Source organism: Vidua chalybeata, chromosome 17 (genome assembly GCF_026979565.1).
Source record: "Vidua chalybeata isolate OUT-0048 chromosome 17, bVidCha1 merged haplotype, whole genome shotgun sequence".
In the NCBI taxonomy this organism is placed as follows: Eukaryota; Metazoa; Chordata; class Aves; order Passeriformes; family Viduidae; genus Vidua; species Vidua chalybeata.
The window spans coordinates 8,349,850-8,373,142 of NC_071546.1; the positions used below are offsets into that span (position 1 = coordinate 8,349,850).

The following is a 23,293-nucleotide window of genomic DNA, read 5'->3' on the forward strand; positions in this document are numbered from 1 at the left end:
GATTAGTGTCGGATGCACTGTCAGTAGGGATCAACAGAACAGAAAGGGATGCTCCCCAGGGATAGATCCTACCACCCCAGCACTGGCAAGCAGCTGGCGCTTGTGAGGGAGCGGCCTGAGGTCTGTTTTTTTTTTTTTCCTGCACAGCATGGATGCAGGGTGGGCTGGAGCAAAGCCCTGTGGGCACTGGGGAAAGGGAATGCTGCTGACCACTCCCATAAACAGCATTTTTGGAGGGGTGGAGCAGGGTGTACCCTGTCCCCCCCAACACCGCATGGTAGAACACACATGCACGGTGATTTGAGGGAGAAAACAACACCGGCCCGACGTCTGCACCTGCCTTGCCCGGCCCGGCCCTGCCCGGCTCGGTCCTGCCCACGGGCTCCGCAGCTCTGCAGTCCCCCCCGGGGGGGGATGGCCCCGCTCCTCGGGCTGCGGAGGCGTCCGGGGGGCTCACCGAGGCCGTGTGTTCTGACCGCACGTGATAGTCGTGGCCAGCCTTGGACTTGTACTTCTTGCCACAGTGTGGGCAGCTGAACACGGGCTTGTCGGCCTCGGCAAGCTGCTTGCCACACCGCTTCTGGTGGTACTGGTAGCCCATCAGGCTGGAGAAGTTGGCCACGCAACCCTATGGAGATGGGGAGAAGGGGAGGGTTAAGGAGGGCTGGGGTTTCATGCGGCCACGTTGAAAAGGTTGAGGTGCCATTTCTCCAGGGAGGAGCATTCCCAAGGAGCCCACTCTGAAGAGCGGCTCTGCCAACCCATCCTGTCCAAGTGTTGGGGAATTTGACAGATCCCAAAGAGCCAGGCACAGGCACAACAGACAATGCCCTGGAGGGATGGGAGGAGCTGTCCCTGCCCCGGCACTCCCTGCCCCAACACACAGACAGAGCTCTCTGGACAGACACACAGCAGGCGGCAGGAGGGGAAGGCACTGGGGAGGCGCTGCCTGCACGGAGAGCAAAGCACCCGCGGGACAAACCTCTGCCACACGCCTCCCTTACCTGTTCGTGACTTGTCTGCAACCCGCTCGGCTCTGGTTTTGGTGTGCTTTGGTTTGGTTTTACGCTCTGCCCAGGGCAGGCTGTGCTCCTTCCTGATCTCAGGAGGCAGAACCTGCCCTCCAGCGCTCCTCAGTCTGCCCTGTGCCCACCCTCCTGCAGGGCTGTCCTGTTGCTGGAGTGCACAGAGCCACTGGGACAGGGATTGGGATGGCTGAGCTAAGGTGGAAATGTTGAACAAATGCCAAGGGATGCCTGGAGAGTACATGTCCCCTTCTGCATGGGACTCACTCCTTCCACTTTTTCACAGAACGAGAAACAAGAATTGTTCTCGTACCTCATTGGGACATTTCAGTTTTCCCATCTGCTTTAGCACTTTCCTCAGCCTTTCCCGCTCTTCCTGTTCACCAAGTCCAGCGGTTTCCACAGGAACAGGCTGGAAACAAGGAAGTAACAGAAGCGACAGAGTCAACCATTTACTCATGTCCTCTGTGCCAGGAGTGGATGGTAAAGCCCTGCCTTGCAGGGAGCTGCCCTGGGCTGGAGGGAACCTCTCATTAGGAGAGCTGGATCTCCCACTGCTTCGTTGGTATGTGCTGGATCTGCTCATGCCTTTCTTGTGATTACACTCAAAGGGCCAGCTGAGAAACCCAGGAGCAGTTCCTGCACAGAGGATTCACCAGCAAGACTGAAGAGCAGGAGATTAAGGCACAGGTAAAAGACAAGTCACAACTGGTAAGCACGGGACACGTAGAAATGTAGTTATGCCTTGCTCTGGTATCTCAGACATGTACAAAATTTATTCATGATAAATTTTGTGGCTGCTTCTCCCATGCACATTGAAGAGCTAAAGACCAGATTTTGAGATGCGTGCAAGGCAGAACCCATCAGTCCCAGATTTGCAGGCACAGTTTTGGAGGCAGAGCTTTGCCACTCAAAATCCACCTCGCCATACTCACCAGATCTTCCCCATGGTGGGATCTGAAACCCTGTTTTATTTTTTCAGTCCTCTGCTCTACTTATCAGCGTCAACATGAGCCTAACTCACTGCCTGAGGAGGAAATGTTTTCCTTGGCAGGAAGGGGGAAGGCCACCGTCCAGGCTGAGCAGTGTGTGAAACACTCCAAAGGTGGATCCCTCCTTTACAAAGATCATGGAGAGAGGACTTTTGATGGATGGCTTCCTCACCTGCATGGAGAAAGGAGGCACAAGACGAGCACAGCCCAGCTCCCTTACCTTGCTGACGTGTTCAGCCATGGTGTGGTAATTCAGCCCAGCTTTGGACTTGAACTGCTTTTTGCAGTGCTGACACTTCAAGGCATCCTGCAGCTGAAGGAATTAAAGGCAAGTCACCCGTCAGGCCACAACCTTCCAAGGGCTGCTGCTGGTCAGTAACCCCATGGGTGGCTGTTGCTGCAGCAGTACCCAGTGGTGGGACCCAGCAGGCAACACAGCACCCCTGTTTCCCATCCCAGGCCCTGCCTGCAGCTCAGAGCTTTCTCTCTGTTGTCCTGGATACCGTTATCAAACCCACATGCCCCAGTTGTTGGAAAACGTTCTATTTTTGATTTAGATTTAAGGCCTCACTGGCTGAAAAACATCTGGATCTGGTGTCTTACTCTTCCTGTTAAAGGGTTAGACAGAGAAGAAGCTTTGATCTACCAATGCCAATGGACTGTGCTCTGCAGTCCTGTTAAGTAAGACAGATGCTGGTGTACATTGCAATTTCTGGGTGCCTGGGCTGTGTGAAGTTAAGGACACAATCACAGGAGGATATTTTCTACCTCTCATTGCCCTGCTGTTTGACCCAACTCGGCCTCCTGAGTGTGTGGGGAGATGCATGAACTGCACACCCTGAGGTACAAGGGGCACTTGAACAGTGGGTGAACAGATCTTGACTTCTGCTGGGGCAGGGACCAGAATTTACTGATTCAGGAGGTTCATGCTCTGGGCACCAAGAGACAGAGTATCTCGACAGGAAGCCAGTGCCTGGCCAGCCGTGGTCATTCCTGCTTCTCCTGCCAGATGATTAAAGGGAGAGTGGTGAAGGTGAAGCAAGATTGAACTAAAAGCTGGAGAGGCAATGAAGATGGATCTGCAAATCTCTCCTCATTATGGAACTCAGGGAAAATGAAGAATAGAATCACTGCAGTCAGTTGGGAGTGACTTATGGTACCTGCACTCCCATCAGTTAATCTTGTCCCAGACCCAAAAACTTCATCCTAACAATGTGGATGCTAACAGCTCCTTCACTCATTAGATGCCAATAGCAGCTAACTTGGGATTTACTCCTCTGGTCAACAATTAAAAACATACCATGGCCACATTCCAACAAGCCTTCCCACCTGAGATACCAGGAGGATATAACTGCCCTTGCCTCCTTCAGGCCTAAGCATGTTGCAACCCTCTCCATCCCTTATTTCCTTTCCAAAACCAAAGGAAACAAGTCACTAAGCAGACTGCTTAGTGCACACTGTTCCTTTTTTTTAATAAGAGTTTTGGGAGCCTGCACATCCTTTTCCTATTGTCCAGCTAAGGAATATATCAGTCATTAAAAAGAGGGGGTGCCTCAACCCAGGCTGGCTCTGATAGGGATCCCACGTGGCTGTAGCAGTAGGGTCTCACTAAGGTTGTGCCACAGGTTCATTTCAGCGAGGGAATGCTGAGAGCTGGACCTCTGGTCATATACCTGGAGCATAGAGACTGTCCTGCCTGGGTTTCCATGAAGCATCCCAGCACTCAGAGCAGCACAGCCAGCTCTGGCAAGGATTCTCAGGAAGTGGAAGTGTGACAGAACACCCACTCCAAGGGCTGGAGCCTGAAATCTTTACCTGAATATAGGGCTGGCATATTTCCAGCAGGGAAGACACCACTGACTGCTCCAGCAGAGCCCTGCTCAACAGGTCATGTGGCTGTGCAGCTTGCACAGAGCCAACCTGGCTTGGGAGATGCTCCAAAGTAGAGGAAATATGACCAGTTATGGCCAGGATCCCCACTCCACTGAGGCCAGGAGGATATCAGAGGCGGCAGGATTCTGCCCAGAGTTGCTGTAGGATGGGGTTTGGGAGGGAGAGCAGCCTCCCACTGCTGTATAAACAACAAGGCAATGGCTGGGGAAGCACTTACAGCAAATGAATGTGGAATCAAAGCCCAGCCACATATTTTCAAAGCAGGAGGCATCGATCCCACGTTGGCTTTCTGTGGCAATGGCTCCGTCAGGTGACGGATGAAGATGTAATCCTGTGCTCTGATGGATTGTGGTGTGGCGCAGAGACAATTTTTCTCTGAACTCCTGCATCCTGACAGCCTGTCTGAGCACATCCAGGCTCAGAGTTTCCCTGAGACATGCTCTCATGTAACCAGTTTATCTGGTCTGATACAAGGCACAGCACACAGTGAAACCCCACAGCCAGGGCTCCAGAGGAGGCCAGATTAGAGACAACCCCAACAATCTCTCCAGCCTTAAAACTATTTGTTTAGCTACTAGAAATACCTGACTCTGTTGAGACACTGGGACAAGGGGCCCAGATCACAAAGGGATTCAGAATTGCTGAGAATTAATGTCCAAATCCCTCTGGGTCAATGCAAGCCAGCCAGCAAGCTGAAGATGACCAACAAGTGTTCTATCAAATACAGTCCAGAAAGGTTTTAGGAGTACCACTGAACGTTTATGAGAGGCACACATACATCCATTTCCCCCCAAAATCCATGTGTTTGACTGAATAAAGTAAGGTCTTACTTTCTGGCAGACATCCATGTGTTTTTTGAGTCCCACAATAGTTTTCCTGGTTATAACACTACAGGTTGGACAGGAAACTTCCCCCTTCTCGCTGATCTCCCTCTGCCACTGGTCCTCAGGGTTTGCTGGTGAGGGAGAGAAGAGAGGTGTTACATCCAACCTGCCTTAGATGCTTGACTTGGTAAGTTGAAAAGCAGTGAAGTGGGAAAGTTCCTGATATTAAAAAAAGAGATACACTCTCCCAGGCAAAGCCAAAACTGGACATGAACCATGCAGCTCTCCCTATCCCACTCTCCTGCAGCTGCCCAAGTAAACTGGGTCACTGGGTCAATTTTATGTGGAGTTACCAGACCTGGTGACCTGGGGAAAGACCCAGGTCTTTCCAACCACTCTGATATCCTGCCTGCTGGGAGTTGTAAAAAGATGATGATGCCCCCAGCCACCTGATCCTGCCCTGCTTGGAATAACTTCCCCCTGCCAAATGAAAACAATTAGCGGGAGTGAAACAAAGGTGAGCGTCTCAGCTCCATCCGGACGTGTGCCTGGAAAGCTTCTCTGGCAATCCTCTTCCCGACAGACACGGAGGAAGCTGGGGGACTGCCGGCTTCCAGGCATCTGTTTATTTGAATGGCTGTGACTGGCCTTTAAAAAACCCAAAATAAGAGATATGTGGGGCCAAAAGCAGCTCCCAGGCCCAGAGTTCACGCCGTGTTCTCAGCAGAGCAGCGCTGGCCTTCCAGCAAGGGAAGCCTGGGCTGAATAAAATCCGCCAAGTCTGTTTATTTGGATGCTCTCGCATGGCTGTGAGATCAGAGAGTCGTTTATTTGAATTTGAAAGCAGTGCAAGGCACTGCAGCTGTGTTTATCTTGCACATCCTGTGTTCCTCCTGCTGTCAGAGCTCTCAGGGAAAGCAAGCAACCTATGCTGAGTGTAGGCTGCACCTCGAGGCTCAGGGAAGGTGTAATTATGCCCAGAGTTATGCACTGGTGTCATTCATGGGAATGATGTTAGAAAAATGCCATCATCACATGGGTCACATGCTGGCTCACAGTGAAGCCAGGTGGAACTTGGCTCTCAAGTCTCAGCACTTTCATCACGTTGACCAGGCAGTGAACTGAAGGTAAGGTGCCCCATCACTTGTGGCGGCACCAACATTTTAGCAGCAGTGGCTGTTTCCATATCTGTGTTGTATCTCAAAAGGGCAGGAGCTGTGTGCTCCTACCTCTGATTCTGTGCTGCTTCTCCTGACAAACCTGCCAGAAAACTCATCCAGCAAACAACCTGCTGGGCCAAGAGGGGTGTGGGGACCACGAGCTGCAGGTGAAGGTGGGGATGGAGGCATGAAGATAGAGACCATTCAGGCTTGGGGTAGTGCACAGAAAAGGAGCTACACTGCACACAGAGCTGCTGCCTGTGCTTTGCCCCACCAGCCTCACCTGCTGGTGGATGCACAGATGTTTCCTTCTTCACACCAACTCCTGGAGGTTTCTTTTTCAGCTCCTCCATGTTGGCATTTCCCTCCAGCTTCTTGGCTCGATGAGCTTTTGCTTTGTCCTCTGCTTTGACAAGACCTGTAAAGAAAGAGGATTTACATTCACTACTTGCTTTGATGCCTTCAGAGCAACTCACATTTAATAGGTAAAAAAATCTCTCCCTCTATGCCAGCGACATTGAGCTGGCTGCATGTCTGCCAAGGCTGTACATGTAGGCTCAGGTCCATAATTATGACAAGCAATATTCTAACAGCTTGTGGCGTTTTACAAGCAGCATCATTTTCCCCAACACAAGTTTATGAACTATGGAAACTCCATGGCAAAGTGAGGTAGGAGGCCTCCAGCCAGGCAGACAGGCTGGGGAGAAGGGAATAGGGTGTTTTGCAAGAAACTGAAAGAGGGAATTGGACCAGCAAGGTCAGTGTGTAAAAGGGATGTTCCTGCTGACGTTCCTGCACTGGAAAGGCTGTTTAACTCCCCTGGAGCCCCAAATCCATGTGCAGGTCAGCCCTGTGCCTGCGCTTCCACAGAAGATGCTGGAGGCAATGAGGTGACAACCAGGGTCAGATCCACATCCCCCTAAACCTGGGTGTTGTGATGCTTGCAAACCCAGGGTCTGAATGGAGACAGCACCCCATGACGTGCTGGGGCACCCTCGTCTTTGGGCAGTGACTGCCACATGGAACTTGGGGAGCGTAGGCAAACACCTGCCCCATCTTCACCTTCCATCTGAGGCAGTGGGTCATGAGGACATCTTGTTCTCCAGGAACCTACAGCAGACCATTCAGTCTCCAGCAGCTCCTCTGTGAGGAAGATAAGGGAAACAAGCCCAGACTTCCCAGGAGCCAGAGGAAAGGAAATCACAGAGACCACATCCAGCCTGCTTGTCGGTGTTCAATTCCTTCAAAGCCATTAGTGCCTCTCCCCCGAGTGCCTCATACTGGAAGGTGCTGCCTCCTGCAGTGCCTGGAAATGTGCTTCCTATTTCTCTGGCTGAATGTATCTCCTAGTCAGCCTGAATCCAGTTGCTCTCATTCCAGGGATGCTCCAGGATTTCCCCCTCCTTCCCAGCTTATTTGGGTGTATTTATGGAGCATGACCAATGTCCCACTTGCTCTTGTTTTGTCAGGCTGCAGCAGCCAATTCCTGGGCCTCCTCTCAGCAAACATCCCGGCAACATGTCTCCTCTCCCTTGGATTCATTCTCCTGAATGTGGGCGACCAGCCCTGGAGATGGAGTCTGAGGGATGGGTGCGTCACGAGCCTTGCTACACAGCAGAGTTCCTTCCCAACACCACTGGAAATGCTGCGACACCCCAGCACGGTGGGATGGTGATGAGATTATATTTCTCATATCTCGCTGGTGTCAGCAGCTCATTACTCTCGTGTTATAGATGAACGTACCCAGATCCTTTTCCTCTCTTCCCTCATCTACCAGCGCCAGGCTCCAGAACAGAGCAGACAGAGTTGTTATCAGTCCCAGCTCTGCTGCAGCTTTTCACTCCCTTTATGACTCTCTCAAGGTAAAAGGTGCCAGCTCCTCCAGTGTGAGATCCTTGGGCTTTGTCTGACTCCACCACAGGGAGGGATCTTGGGGAAGGGATTTCTCTGCAATGCCCTGGGGAGAAGGTACAACCTACAGCTGGCCAGAGTTGTCCTGTATTACCTTTCAGTCCAAATGTCCCCGAGATGGATGGCTGCTCCCCCGTAAACTTCTTAGGAGTTTTCTGTTTCCTTCCTGACTCAAAAGAGAGAAACAGAGAGAGAGATTTGGTCAAATAACTGTACTGCCAGGGGGATTCATCAGTCCTGGGGCATGGGGTGGGCACACACTCCATGTTAGGAGTGGGTCAAATGAAGCACCCACCCACTAAACACCAACATACTGCTGCTTCCCACTCCACAAAATCAGGATAAATCTGTTATTCAGGATTAATTCAATGAGTGAAAGTGGCGGCTCTATCTAGTGCAAAAGCTAAGCAGCTCCCACATGTGGCTGCAGTGGTTTGCTTTGGTGTTGCAAGCAGGGGAAACCATGATGGGGACAACCACTGCCCTACACCAGCTCAGCAGTGGCCATGGACAGATAGAGACTCCTCACCCTGTCCCAATCCTTCAGGAAGATGGGCTTGCCAGAACCATCCTGGTTTAACCTGACACATTTAGAGAGGACAGACAGGCTGACACAGCAGCTTGCTGTGCTGTCAGGAATTCAACCCATTTCCAATCCTACCATAGGATTGTTAAGGTTGGAAAGATCTCTAAGATCATCAAATCCAACCATCACATAGGTCCTTTAGAAATATTTCCACCACAGCTACAACGGGGTTTTAACTCCAAGTGAAGCTGCAAGAAACTGGAGAGCAGGGCAAGTTATCAAGGTCTGGAAACAAGGCTTGGCTATCCCTTGGATTCAGAGACACTCGCAGCAGTGTTGGCTGCAGCACGTCCCCTTCCCGTGGGACACCTTCTGAACCAGCGTAGCCCTGGGCTCTAATCTTACTGTGCTTCATCCTCTCGGGGTCTTCCTCCTGCAGCGAGGCCTGGCTGCCCCGCTGCTGCCCGACGTCCTTGCCACTCGAGGATTTGGCCGTGGGGGTGGCAGCTGCCATCGCCTCAGCCGCTGCAATCTGGAACTCCTTGCTCTCCCGGCTCTCTGCCAGGCACTCGCCATTCTCCGTGTGCTCCTGGGCCACGGCTTTTTCCGTCTTTGCCTGTTTGGGATGGATGGTGGGGCAAGCTGAACTCTCAGCAGGTCTAGGGCAAAGCACAGAGGGCTTGTTTAAAGAGGGCTTGTTAGACAAGTGTCCTGACACCTTTCCCCCCTCGCCAGCCCAGGTTGTAGGAATAGAGGCAGGCATGTTCCCCTTCTCCCAACCATCCCTGTGCCACTGCCATGCAGCCCAGCCACAGCCTGGTACCTTTTCTTTCCACTGCTCTTCCCAATGGCCTTGGGCACTTTGTTTTCTGCTTTGCTGGTTGGCACTGGCCGGTCCAAGTGATTCCAGAGCCGATGCTTTTCCAGCTGGGTTTTGGAGGTGAAGGCAGCTTCGCAGTATGAGCATGAGTATGTCAGCTTCTCCGAGATCGCACCCTGAGTGGAGCAGGGAGAGGCAGGTGAGCACAGATGTTAGATCACAAAAGAGAAGCTTTTTCTGACACAGGCATGAACATAAACCATGTGTAATACCCTTCTGCCCTTCCAAATGGTTATGCAAAGTCTCTGGGCCAGACCTCACACTGAGCTGCAGAGATCTCAGTCGTTCTCACACACACACCCCCCTCACAAACTGCTTCTGGCCCATCTCTGCCCTCCCCATTTCCTCATTTTAACCTCATGTTTTTCCGGTGTTTAAGGCCTGAGAGCAGCTTTATCCTACAGATGGTAATGGAAGAGCCAGCCACTGGAAAGGACAGACAGTTCTCCAGTTTCCTTACCCCTTGGCAGCGCTGATAGTGGTACTTCAAGCCATAAATGCTGGGGAACTCCAGCCAGCAGCCTGAATTGGGACATTTCACCCTAGAGTGGGCTTTGAATTCGTCCTTCCACTGGTTCATCAGGGGGAGCTGGGAACAGGAGAAACAAGAGATAGCTGAGCGAAGAGCACCCTGTGCCTGGTGTGTGCTGATGCATCCCAAGGGAGCTGGGAGGGCACAAGGGACCTCTGATCATTCCTGTCCATCTCCCCCCCCTTCCACCACCAGTCATGAAGTTGACCCCAGGGGTGTGTTTCAGTGTATCAGTGCTCACTCCAGTGAGAGCTGCTGGGATGCTGCAGGCTCCATAGGCTAATGATTCCTGCTGAGGCTTTACCTTGCCATGCTTCCCAGAGCACATGCACACTCCCTACCAGGCTGGGGAATAAATCAGGCCCGAAGTCACCCAGCTGATTTAATCACCCCACATTTTATCTAGTCCATAAATCACCCTATGCCCCTGCTCTCATGACAAACTGCTCCATGCGTTGTCCATGCTACGAGGCAGGAATTAAACTGCACAACTCTGCAGGGAATAAATCACCCCCTTGCCATTGCTGCTGGCTCATTAGCCAAGCCTGACATGGCTGTGACAGGATCCAGTCATCTGGACATGGCCCTGGGAAAGCGAGGCTGGAAAGGGGTACAGTTCCCTAACCAGGGCTTTGGAAGATAATGGATGCCTGCATGCAGGGGATGAGCGACCAAGATCTTGCTCAGCCCAAGACAAGGCTGCTCTGAAGATTAAACCACAGAGAAGGCAGGTTTAACCCCGAAAAGGGGCTGGCTGGAGTGCAGGGCACATCAGAATGAAGCAGGGAGGACTCAGGGACTGGAGTGTGTGGGGTCTTACAGGGATGTCTTTCAGCGCCTGGTTCTCAGCCTTGGGTCTTCCTTTCTTCCTGCCTTCGGTTTTGTCATTGGTTGCATTTCCTGCAAACAGACACAGCACACATCACCAGCCATGCCGGAGGAGCCGCTGTCCCAGTAATTCTGCTGCCCAGCCCGAGCTTCCTGCTGCCTGCCTTCCACCTTCAGCTCAAGGCTGGCCATTCTCTGTCCTAGCAAGGATGGAGATGCCCCTCTGGAAGGCAATGCCAGCTCCCCTGCCAATGAGGTGCTGATAAGACGTGACACAGGGAAAAACGGTCTCCTGAACACAGGCGTGTTCATACTGCGGACAGCTGGAGTTCGTTCCCTTTAGCAATAAGTTATGCTCCTCTGTTTGCAATTATGGCTTTAATCCCCTCAAGGTAACAGTGGCATCTGGGAAACATTTAGGGCACACGCATTTCCCCACAAAGCCACTGATTTTGGAACCCCCATCTGAGCTATATCGCTGGGGTCCAACCCTTTCCAGGGGTGCAGGCACCCCTCGTCATCCAGAGCTGCCTGTACCAAGGTAAAGGCAGTGGGACCCTCCCTCACAGAGGGGATCTGCCCAGCATAAACAGACAGGAGGAAAAATCTCCTTGGGCCTGGAGATTCCTGGATAGAGAAATCAGCCATCCATCAGTGTGACAGCCCTTAGTGCGAGGGTCCCCTGGGGCTTGTACACTAGCAAGCCTCCACCCCGGGGGCTGCGACACGGGAGGCAGCAGATGGCCTGAACTCATTTAAGCCTTTCCATCCTTTGATGTAACACTTAGCTACCAACACGATAAATAGGCGGCGAGACACCCATCTCATTAAGCCAGACACACGCCTCTCTGAAGGGAGAGACCATCTCCATCCCTCCCCTCCTGCTCCCAGCAACCAGCTCTCAGAGCTGGGGCTTTTTGGCCTGCACAGCCCTCACTGGTGAGTCGAAGTGAGGAGCAGAGACACATCGAGACCCAGGCTCCTTGTTTTGGCAGCCACTCCCCAAGTCCTGCCTCTGGGCTCATCCCCTCCACCCCATCCTCCTCCACTGAAAGGACAAATCATCTCCTTACCCAGCTTGGGCAGCTCTGCCGGTGGGTTTATCCTCGTCTCTGTCCTGCTTTCTTTGCTGGCAGTAGGTCTGTTAGAGCCTGCAGTTTTCCTTCCACCTTTACAGGTATAGGAATCCGCCATCTCTGAAAGAAGCAGGGGAGGCGTTAAAATTCACTCCTCGGAGCTGGGAACAACACATGGTGGAAGCAAGGAGAGCTGCTGGGGAGGGAGGGAAATGAGAAAACCATCACGCAGCTTCAAGATTCCCACAAAGAGAAGAAACGGGATGTGCTTCTGAGTATTTGTTCTACAGTTGAGGAACGCCACAGACATGGCTGGAAAGCTGCTTTCATTACAGCCTGGCTTCCCCTTCACATACAATGGCAAAGACGTTATTAAAAATTATGGGCTGACTTTGCCCAGAGAAGTAGTGAATAAATGGCTTTTCCTCTTCGTTTATTTCTCCGCTTTCATTTAAGACACCAAAAGCAAAAAAAAAAAAAAAAAAAAAAAAAAAGTGAATTTTAATGAACAGATGTAATGATAAATTTCCAATTTTCCTTATTAATGGGAAACTGTTATAAACTGAGAATTGTTAATGTTATCTGAATTTTCTGTATTAATAATTCAATTTGGCTTCTCTATAAATAATGAACGTCAGGAATTATCGCACAAGGCCCACTCTCACTCTGATGGAAGTGGGCAGTAGGACACCCCTCCATTCAGCAGTGCCAAGAGGAAGCCTACGGCATGACTGGCTCTGCCTCTGGCTTCAAGTTCCTTCTTCCCCTCCCAACAGCACAAGCAAAGGCACATCTGAGGATGGGGGCTGCTCTGGGAGATGCCATATATGGATTTGGGGAAAAGAAGTCCTCCATGCCTTCACAATGAGAGCATCAGGCCCTTGGGAAGAGATTCCTTGGACCACCATGACCTTGAGACCTTGGCTGGGATGGGATGCTGATGTTCACCCATGCGATTTTTAAAACACATATTTGACTCATCACCTACAACTCCTCCCACATGTTTAGCATCATTTAACTTGAAGGAGCTGATTCCCAAAAGCATCCACACTCATCCTGTCTGTCCTCATGCCCAGAGGATGGAGGAGCATCTCCTGTGTGGCCAGATTGCCAGCCACACCACCAACATGTGGGATACAAGGATCCATCTCTTTCTGAGGTGTCCCCAGGGACTTTCCATGTAGGATCAGGGACTTTCCATGTGGGATACAGCCCACATGCTCCAAGAACTGGCAAAAGCTTCCAGCATGTGCTTGGCTGGTGACACATATGTGGTTGTTTGCATGGGCACAAAGGTTAATCGGATCAAGTGAGAAATTCCAGCTTGGCAACTGGTTCTGTGGCATTTGGTGCTGAACATGGGGATCGCTGATTCAACTAATTTGGGCTCTTTTGGTGGGAGAACCGGGTAGGAGTTTGCAGCCTGCCTGACAGCAGCTCTCTTCTGGAGCAGGCACAGAGAGGGGTCCCTGTGGTTCCTTCCCAAATTGCTGCTCCACTCCCACCAGCGTGGGCACTGCTACTGTCCCCAGTCCTCCAGGGACAAATGTGCCAGTCCCCTTCCTTCCCATGCTGCATCCTGGCACCTCTGAGCAATCCTCACTCAAGCTGCTCAAGGGAAAAAGGGGAAAAAAAAGACTCACAAAAAAAAAAGTGAAGTGAAAGGTGAAGACAAGATTTCTGTATTTACAATGGGCTGAAAACTGAGGGGAAACCCACACAACTGACACCTCTATCCAGCCAGGGCTAGTGCCAAAACACAGTGGGCGATGGAGCACAGAACCTCCCTGCCTGCCTCAGTGGCCAGCTCGAGGTGACATGCAAAGAGTGACAGCCAGCTCAGACCCTGTTGACATCTCTGGTGCACACCTCCTGCACCGCATGACACTGCACACCACTGAGCATCCCCTCAACTCTTCCTTCCCAAAACATCCAAAGTGCCCAGCTCAGCCCTGCTCCAGCAGCTGGACACCTCTCATCCCCCTTAACACATCTGTCCCCTCAAGGGAATCCTCTCTGCCCAGCTGAACAGGTTCTGAATCTTCTGTTTTCCCACACCAAATACTCCTTTGCATTTTCCCCATTATTTTTTAACCAAATGAAAAATAAAAATCTCATAAACCTGTCAGCAAGAGCCAAAATCTGCTCCCTGGACACTGAAAAAACCCCAGGGATCACAGAGGAATTGTCCTGGAAATACAGAGCAAAAATCAGCCCATTGTGGGGTTCTTTGGTAACATTCAAACTTCTCACTCATTTTTGAGTAACACATACTGAAAATAGGCAACAGCCTGTGCTCTTCCACACTTTCCTTAAGGTTTTGTTGAAAACTCTTTTGCAAGTGGTAATGGGAAGACAAGACATCCACAGGTTCTGGCCATGAGCCAGGGGTGGGATGTGGTGTGGGAAGGCTGGGCCGAGTAGCATCTTACCAGGTCTCCAGCTCTTTCTAGGTAACTTCTTAGAACTTTGTGGCAATATTTTTGAAACATCTCACGCTAGCTCCAGGGAAAAAAAAAGCTCCTGTGAACGCAGGCCAACCTGGCACTGCTGGAACCAAGGGTAAGGAGGAAACCCATGGCTGCGGGAAGGGGGAAGTGACATTTGGGAATGGAAGGCACTGTTCCCAAGCCACTGGCAGCCTGGTGCAGCTAAAAATTGGGCATAGAACAGGAAAGGGGAAATAATTCCATGCAGAAGTGCCTGTCCATTAATTTAGATCAGGCCTGAAGGAGCATGTACATAGCCAGGCATGGCTGCAACCCTCTCACGATGTCCTTACGGCTAACAGGGGAAAGTCACTGCAGATCATGACCCCATGTTCTCCTGCCAGGATTCCCACCCCAGTCCCATCCCTATGGATGGACTTTGCTGCACAACAACTGCCCGGTCACCTGTCAACCTGCTCCACCTATCATCAGTAATTTACCAACAGCTCCAGAGGTACGGAATGCCAAAAGCCAAGGGAGCTGCCTGTCCCAGGACAAGCCGTGTGCCAGCAGAGATGCAATGAGACCAGTACAGATGATGGATGCCAAAGGACACTGCCATCCCTGTCGCTGTCAGAGGAGCTGTGCTCCCTCCCATGAACTCCTGGCAGAACCGGAGATGCTGGGAAAAACTTGCAGAGAATAAAGACAAGGAAGCTGAGGGAGAGGCTTCCTCTGGAAGAATCGCCCTCGCTGGAGGTTTCCCCAGGAGGGAAGCACGTGGCGAGTGAAGCCCTGCGAGCCGCTGCCTCCCTGGGCACGGCTGGCGGCCGGGCAGCCCTGGAGGGACACGGCGCATCCTGCCGCTATCACCCAAACCGAGTGACACCCATCGAGCCTCTCCAGGAGGGAGAACCTCACCCGAGGCACACACACACCGCTCCCGCCGCACGTGGCTCTGACCAGGCGCAGACGAAGCTTTTGAGGGTGTAAAGTTTCTGTTCGAGGCGCGTTATCCCGTCCCTCCCCGCTCTGTCCCCGGGCACGGACATGAAGGGAAAAGCGGCCGCACATGCCTGGCAGACAATGAGTCCGCACCGAGCCGCGGGGACTGGGGTGCCCCGTGTCCCGGGGGTCAGTGGGTGCGGGGAGCTCTGCCCGGTGCCGCTGTCACCTCCTGGGCGCGGGGAGCTCTGCCCTGCCCGGTCCCGCTGTCACCTCCCGAGCAGGGGGACCTCTGTCCTGTCACCTCCCGGCCCGGCCGTGCCACCCGCGTCCCCTCGCTGCCCCTCCCCGCTGTCACCCCGCGGGCAGCGCCGCCCGGGCCTGTCACCCCGCGGGCCCGCTCCCCATCCCCGGGAGGCGGCCGGGGCTTCCCCGCGGGCCGGGCCCGGCAGGGAGGGGACGGAGGGCCCGGCCCGGCCCGGCCGCGCTCCGGGAGGGGAAGAGCGAGCGGCAAAATGGCGACGCGGCGGCGGGCGGAGCGGAGCGGAGCGGAGCGGGGCGCGGGGGTCCCCGCCGCGGGGCCGGGCGGGCCGGGGGCCGCTCGGTGCTTACCTCGGCGGGCCGGGCCGCGGTGCGGGGCGCGCAGGGCCGGCACCCCCCGGCCGGCCAGGCGGTGCCGCCCGCCGCCCCCGGGCCGCCGTGCGGGGCTCCCGGCGCGCCCACACCCGCGGCGGCGCCGCGCTCCGCTGCCGCGCTCCCGCCCGCCCCTCGCCGCCGCCGCTGCCGCCGCCGCGGCTCATGCGCGCTTCCCGCCCCGCCCGGCCCGGCCCGGCCCGCCCCGCGCCCCTCACCGCCGCCACCGGCCCGCTCCGGCCTCGCCTGGTTCCGGGACCGGCGCCGGGATCGGCACCGGGAGGACGGGCGGGGGCGCCGCCCCGGGAGGGCGGGACGGGGCAGCGCCCCCCGGACCGGGCTGACCTGGGCAGGTGCGGCCGGACCCCGGTGCGGGCAGGGCTGCGCTGCGCCGCGTCTGCGGGGTGCGGGCAGGGTGCCGGGCTGCCCTCCCCACCTCCAGGGTGTTTGGCCTCCGTCACACCCTCCGGGGTGCAGGCAGCGTGTCCTGCCCGCCGTCCTGCCCTCCGGGGTGCGGGCGCTGAGTGTCCTACCTGTCATCTTCCTCTCCAGGGTGCCCTCCCTGTTGTCCTGCCCTCCAGGTCGTAGGCAGGATGCCTTTCCCTTACCCTATTCTCCAAGATGCAGACAGGATGACCTGCTTGTCGTTCTGCCCGGCCCGTTATCCTTTCCTCCAGGGTGTCCTGCCCATCATCCTACCTTCCAAGGTGTTGGCAGTGTCCTGTATGTCACTGTTCTCTCCAGGGTGTCCTGTTCATCATCCTGCCTACAAAGGTGCAGGTAGGATGCCCTCCCCATCCATCAATCCATCTAAACCCAGGGTGCTCCAGGCCCCCTTGTAAAGCCACCCCAACCCCTGGGAATGATGCTGGGTGTGAGCCTGTTGCAATGTCCATGGGGCACTTTCCCAGCTCCCAGGCTTGGGATGTCACCCCTGCAGAGCCGGTGGCACCTGGGGAGGGGCCGCAGGGCATAGGCAGCCGTAGTTACCGGCTGGGGGAATGCATAGCCACACCAGGATCCAGCAGTAGCCCAGAAATTAGGGAAAATCACATTAATTTTGCCAGGTGAGTGCAGAACCCAGAGCAACCATTGCTGTCAGGGCCACCCTGCCTGCCATTACCAGTGCGTGCCACCCTGCCTGCCACAGTGCGTGGCTCCTGTGGTGCTGCCAGGAACTGGGAGGCCCTGTGGCACAGTTGTGCAAAAAAAAGCCCAACCCAAGCTGGGAGTTTCCCCGTGGTTTTCCCCTCTTTGTCTCCATTGCGGGAAAAGAGCTTAATTAACGTCTGCAGAGAGCAGGGGGAGCTCGGTGTAATTGCTAGGTATGATTATCGGTGGAGCGGAGGGTGCTCAGCAGGGTGGGAGGGACAGGCACAACCCACCTTCTTTGTATAAAATGAGGCATACCCGAGGCGGCCTCGCTCCCCCAGGCTGCGAGCTGCCTCCCGGCAGAGCTCGGCTGCCTGGGGGTGGCTGTCGGGCAGCTCCACGTGCTCGCTGAGACCAGGCACAGCGCCTTCAGCACCTTCGAGGTCCCCTCCTCGCTGTAAACAGTGCCCATCCCTCATCCTGACAGCTGTTCCACGTGTGCAGAAGTGCCACCATGTCCATCTTCTGCATCCACAAAGAACAGTTTTGCGTCTCCAGGAAGGGGATGAGGGTGAAGGGAGATAGGGGAGCTTGGCCACGCTGGGTTAGACAGGGGCAGGGAGAGCAGGCAGCTACAGGCTGGGTGAGGAACAAACCCCTGAAATTATGCAGTATAAAGGCACCCACTGTTGTTATTTTCAGGCTCTACTGAGTAGAGGGGGCCAAGGGATGGACTTGAAAAGACCAGCAAATGTTAAGCAGATGCTGAGTAGTGCTTTGTTTCACAGGCAGAGCTATGCTGGGAAAGGCAGGAGGAGGAGGAAGAGCAGCAGGGGCAGTGGTGCTCACAGGAAACCATCACATCTCCTCTCGCTCCGTGGCTTTGTTGCGGAGGTGGGTTGCGGATGAGAGCTCATCCTTCCAAACCAGCATGATGCTGTGGAGGGGGCCATGTGGTGATTCCCCAGTGCCCTGGTCCCCTGGTCACTGTTCCCACTGTCCCTACCGTTCCCACCACTCGAGGCAGGAGGAGGTCAAGGAGCCACACCCAGGCACACACTGCAACTGTAGATGCTGGAGAAGGTGCTTGGCAGCAGGGATGAAGCAGTCCAAGCCATTGAGCGTGTAAATTAAATTGATACAGACCCCAGGAAGAGGTGATGAGGGAAAAAACAATTACATAGCCTGTGTCAGTGAGGTGCTGCCACTCTCCATGCAGTCCTGACATTGCTTCTCCAGCCTCTCATGCTGGTGCTGAGCAGATCTCCCTGGAGCTGCCCTGGGCCTGCCAGGATGCAGCCAACACAGTGACCTCCACCCCAACCCAGCAGCAATTTGGGTATCCCTGATAAGGGTCAGTTCTGGCTTGTCAAGACACCTGGAGAAGAGTTTAAAACTCCACAAATGTAAAAACCACCCTTTAAGGAAAGGCAGGAAATAATCTGGTTTTCTGGATGCAGATCCTCTTGGGATGCTGGGATCTGGAGGCAAGACAATGCCATTTGCACAGAATAGGCCTGGCTGATGAGGCATTTATACCTTAAAAAGTAACTTAAAAGCATATTTTAGAATCACAGTTAGACACCTTCCACTGCACCAGGCTGCTCCAAGCCCCATCCAGCCTGGTCTTGAACACTTCCAGGAATGGGGCAGCCACAGCTTCTCTGGGCAATGTGTGCCCGTCTCTGATCCACGGGCTGCAGCAGCACCCTTCAGATCCTTAAGTCTGTTAGCATTAAATGTGTGCTGGGTCTGCAGAGCCTCTTCCACATGTCGCTGCTCTGGAGACATCCCAAAAACTCCCACTAACTGCTGTGCGTATGGGGCTGTGCAGGGCCAGCATCTCCACTGGTGGCATGGTGAGATGCTTAATGCGTGGGACTGGGGGCACTGGGAGCACTGGGAGCCCAGACTTCAGCCCATGTCTGCTGAGCCTTGTGCACCAGGCACAGAGACAGGTGAGGGAAAGGGCATGATTGATGCCCAGATCCAGGATGGGAGACTTGCCATTCCCTGTCTCCCAAGGCTTTATCCTGGGATAAAGGATCACAGCCGGCTGCTGCATCCCCTTTATCCTTGGAGTGGCAGGGGGACAAAGCCCCTTGGAGCAGCCACATGCTCTCACATCCACAGGACAGGCTGTGCAGAGGCTGGTCCGGCTGAAAGAGAGTGATTCCCGAACAAAGAGGGATTTGCAGCTGGTTTGTGCGGCAGCATCCGGGCCAGCCCCAGCCTCCTCCCGCACGCTGCTCCGCAGCCCGGGCCGCTGATTGGAAACCCGAGCCTGCCATCTCTCCCACAGCCAGGAATTATGCTGATGGATTTTTTATTATTTCCCCCCCTCCCCGTGCTTGAATGCACTCAACAAATATAAGCAAAAGGGAGAAAAAAAAAAAAAAAAAAGAGCGAGAGAAAATCCAAACAGATTCAATTTTAGATATGGCGACAAAGCAAAATGGTTGCAGTGCAAAGAGGGAAGGCTAAGGGGGGAAAAGCTCCAGCCTCAAGGAGGAGCTGGAGCTATAAAGCTCCCAGCAGCCCTGAGGCTGCTGTTTATGATTTACAGGGTTGTAGTGACATGGAGGACATGTCCCATGGGGACCCATGCCAAGCTGGGGACACCAACAACCCCATAGAGGGCAGTGAGAGCTGCGGGGATGCAGGGCAGGACTGGTGATGAAGTTATGTGGCTTCATCAAATCCTTCCTAGTTTTAGAAAATGCCTGCTCTGATGGGAAGTGAAGAGGCTAATTTTCTGTGGGGGTGTGAAGGATTTTCCAGGAGGCCCCAGTAACAGCCTGTGCAAATGTGCTGCCTGGGAATGTGCCAAAATCAAACCCCAAACTTGCCTTTCCAAAAAAAGGCCCAAGTAAAATGTTGTGGATGTTCAACTTGGCTTTGCAGCAAACCTACAGCATCCAGGCTGGGGAACAGCTCTGGTCAACCCAAATGATACTTGTTTTGCATCAATTCTTTATCTCAGTCCTGTTGCCTTCCCTGGGCTGCCTGACTCCCACCACTTGCTGCCTTCCCTCTGGTGGCTTCCAGCCTGTGGATGCTGCCTCCCCCTTACTCCAGCCTTGCCTGGTGGTCCCATGTGGCACCAACCCTGCACCTGGCACTGCTGCAAACCTGGGACCACCCTGGTGGAAGCAGCAGCACTGTAGCTGCATCTGCACCCACCCCTCTCCATCCTTGTCCCAGTGAAAGCACCACAGCCATACCCACACTCACTTCTCTCCATCTTTCCTGTCTCCGTGCCATGCCCACAGTCCCTGGGAGTGTTTCTGGCTCTGGGGAAGCAGAGCATTCAGAGGGCATCAGTAGCTGAGAATGAGGTCCAGAAAATGAAGGAAGTAATATAGGAGAACAAAATGAAATTAAGCAATTATCCCTGCTCTGATACTTTCTAATTAAGGAAAGTGTCACCCTTATTAAGAGGCCATTAATTCATTGTCATAAGTCACCACCAGTGCAAGTACCAAAAACGTGCCTGGGCCATGGGGAGTGGAGCAGCTTCCCCTCCTCCTTGCACCACAGGCTCCAGCCCCAGCGAGAGCTGCTGCTTGAGGCCACAGGACTGCTCATGGATTCCTGCAGGAAACGCCCTGTGCCCACACCCTGGGCTGTGCTCTGGTGTGCTCTGCCACGATGCTCAGCCTATCCCAAACAGGGATGAGCCCATCCACCTCCACCTGCATCCCTGTGACTGCACACTCTGCCCTGTGGGCTCCAAATGGATTTGTGCAAAGCATGTGGTGAGTTCTCAGCAGAGACCACCTCCCCAGAGGCTGCTCTGGGGAACCAAGCCACCAAAGAGCTGCCCAAATATCTCCAGCCCTGCGGTCAAGGCCAGCATTTCCTCCTGCATCACCTCCCATTAACAGCCAGCTCTGTCTTGGCAGCCTCTCATTACGTATTCTGCATGGAGGGCCCCACATCAGCTTAATTAACAAGGTAAGAAAAACGGGACCTTTGAGGAAATCTTAATTATATTATCCATCTCACCCTGAGTGGCACCTGATCCATCCCAACACTGTTTTCAAGTTCATTAGCAATAAATCAAGATTGATTAGTCCTGGATGTGCAGCAAGAACATACTGGAGCAGAAGACTTCTGCTGCCATCGCAGCAAGGCTCTGTGTGTGTGTTCCCAAGCCTTGTCTTGTCCTCCAGCACCAGGCAGTGGCATGGGGACCAGGGCTATGGCATGAGGCAGAGGGAGGTGTGCCAGAGCTGGGATGTGGCTTTCAGAGCATCCCAGGAGTGGCTGTTTCACTGTGCCCCTGCCACACGCTGGCTCCTCACTCTTCCCTGGGATGCTCTGGCTTGGGGCAGCACCCAGGCAGCCCTTCCAGGCTGCTGCATCCTTCCAGGGATGAGGCAGCCACAGCTACTCTGGGCAGCTTGTGCCAGTGCCTCACCACTCTCACAGGGAAGAATTTCTTCCTAATATCCAACCTAACCCCGTCTTCTGCTGGTTTAAAGCCATTCCCCTTGTCCTGTCACTTCATGCTCTTGTTCAAAGTCACTCAGCTCCTTTAGGCACTGAAAGTGGCTATCTCACCAGAACCTTCTGTTTTCCAGGTTTACCATCCCCAGATTTCTCAGCCTGTCTTCATTGCAGCTGTGCTCCAGCCCTTGAAGCACCTTTGGGTTCATACTCTGGACTCACTCCAGCAGCTCCACAACCTTCTGATGCTGTGATCCCCAGAACTAGAGGCAGCAGTGCATGTGGGGTCCCTCCTGAGCAGAGATGGGGGGGACAAACGCCCCTCCATGCTGCCATGGTGCTGGGGATGCAGCCCAGGACAGGGTTGGCTTACTGGGCTGCCAGCACACGTTGCTCATGTCAAGCTTCCCCAATGGCTTGGGGTGGTTTGTAATCCTCCCTGTGCACTTGATGGGATGACAGGGTCCTAATTAGATGGAGCATGCAAACCACTGGGGACAGGCATTCCAATTTAAACCAGCTCCACCTCAGCAGAGCCAGTGGCAGGCACTGCCACCCCTGTGCCCAGCACACCGTGTCCTCCCAACCCACTCAGCCAGGGACAGCACAGGCTGTGAATTTCAGCACCCGCTGTGAATTTCAGGGTCAGAGGAATGGGGAACATTCCCTACACCAGAGCCACAATCAGCAGTGTTTCAGAGTTGGAGGTGTTTACATCATCAAGCTCAGCAATTACTCAGACAAATTTGCATGCATTTTCTATGGGCATCTCTGCTGCCTTTTTTATTTTCTGCTTGAAAACCTTGCTGGAATCTGCAAAACTGCCTCTGCCACTGGGAAGGGATTGCTGGGTTGTTCCTTTCTAAGAAGGTGCTGAACATAACTCCTGATGCCGGTGACACATTGGCCCTCTTATTCAAAAGATTTTCCACCAAATAAAATGGCAAAAAAAAAATTATCAGAGACAGGAGTTGTGTGGCCATTGCCTGCTTTTGTGCCCCGGTGCTGCTGCCTGTATCCTCCTGCCTGCTGCAGGGGACTGACTGATGCTTGCTGGTGTTTTCTGTTTACTTTAATTGTTGTCTGGTTTTAATATTGCTTGAATTGATTCATCTGTGTTTCATTGTCGGCCCTGTTTGTTTTGGGGCAGTGCCTGGAATACCACTGGCAGATAAGTGCTGGACAAAGAGAAGGTATTTTTCTTGCTCAGCAGAAGATGAGGAGTGACCAAGCTGTGCCTCAGTCCGAGAGGATCCTGAGCAGCACCTGCCTCCAGTTCCTAGGGTCCTGCTGCAATACTCACCACCCCAAATTCTCACCCACGAGGAGGACTGTCCTTCCTTGGATCCCCCATGCAGATGCATTTCACTGTATGCCCAGAGCTACTGAAGTCAAAACCATGTCAGATCTGTTCTGGCTGCATCCTTGCTGCCTTGGGCAGAGTCCTGGGCGCCCCTTGGACAAGCCATGGGCATTAGGTGGCACCAGACACTGCCAGAGCAGTAGTTCAGAGCCAGCCTGCAAAGATGCTCTGCTCTCACCATCATCATCCTCATCAGAACAAAGACACAGAGCAGGGGACTGGGGGCAGGATAGCATCCTCCTGCCAGCCCTGGGAAGATTTTTTCACACTGTTCCTCCACCTCATCCTGTACTGGTAGGTCTCAAAAAGATACCTTGAACAGGGGCCGTGGTTGGGGCTCTGGCCGAGTGCAATTGGTGGGGTTTCTGCTTTCTTCTGTGCCTCCTTTCTTCCATGCTGAGGAGCTGGAGAGAGCCAGAGCATTCTCAGGAGTACTGCAAGGGGCAGCCATGCTTTGGGGCAGGATCTGGGGGGAACCCTGCCTTTTCCAGAGGATCCAGGGCAGCCCCAGCACTGTTCTGTGCACCCCAGCTGCATTCCAAGCCAAATCTCCACCAGCTTACTGCATGAGCCCAGCTGGAGCTTGGAGGAGGCATTTCTCCCTGTGCAGCTCTCAAGCTCTGGAGAGAAGCTCAGCGTCTCCCTCTAACGATGCGCAGACACCTGCAGCCGTGATCTGCTCTTTGGGCTTCTGGCCCCCTCACCACCCCGAGCTCCCCGTGCCTCCCCACC

At 53.9% G+C, this 23,293-nt stretch overlaps 1 protein-coding gene and 1 long non-coding RNA gene across 5 annotated transcripts in view; one reads left to right on the forward strand and one right to left on the reverse strand.

Annotated features, from left to right (window-relative positions):
* ZNF512B (zinc finger protein 512B) overlaps positions 1-16,058 on the reverse strand; it is a 30,381-nt gene extending 14,323 nt beyond the window's left edge. The window contains exons 1-12 of one of the 4 annotated variants that reach the window (XM_053958617.1): positions 15,873-16,058; positions 11,645-11,767; positions 10,564-10,643; positions 9,672-9,800; positions 9,155-9,327; positions 8,737-8,990; positions 7,900-7,971; positions 6,178-6,312; positions 4,741-4,865; positions 2,238-2,330; positions 1,339-1,437; positions 458-628 (exon numbers count right to left, since the gene is read on the reverse strand). In XM_053958617.1, the coding sequence (XP_053814592.1) occupies positions 458-628; positions 1,339-1,437; positions 2,238-2,330; positions 4,741-4,865; positions 6,178-6,312; positions 7,900-7,971; positions 8,737-8,990; positions 9,155-9,327; positions 9,672-9,800; positions 10,564-10,643; positions 11,645-11,765 (1,452 nt within the window). In that variant the 5' untranslated portion in view covers positions 11,766-11,767; positions 15,873-16,058. Of the gene's footprint in view, positions 1-340; positions 629-1,338; positions 1,438-2,237; positions 2,331-4,740; positions 4,866-6,177; positions 6,313-7,899; positions 7,972-8,736; positions 8,991-9,154; positions 9,328-9,671; positions 9,801-10,563; positions 10,644-11,644; positions 11,768-15,633; positions 15,684-15,872 lie in introns of those variants that run through there. The other 3 variants (XM_053958615.1, XM_053958618.1, XM_053958616.1) reach the window with 3 other exon arrangements.
* A 134-nt stretch (positions 16,059-16,192) lies between these two features.
* LOC128796715 (uncharacterized) lies at positions 16,193-23,231 on the forward strand. Its single transcript, XR_008433873.1, has 3 exons — positions 16,193-16,434; positions 17,535-17,640; positions 21,333-23,231. It is a non-coding gene; the product is annotated as an uncharacterized LOC128796715 (long non-coding RNA).
* The last annotated feature ends 62 nt before the right edge of the window (positions 23,232-23,293 follow it).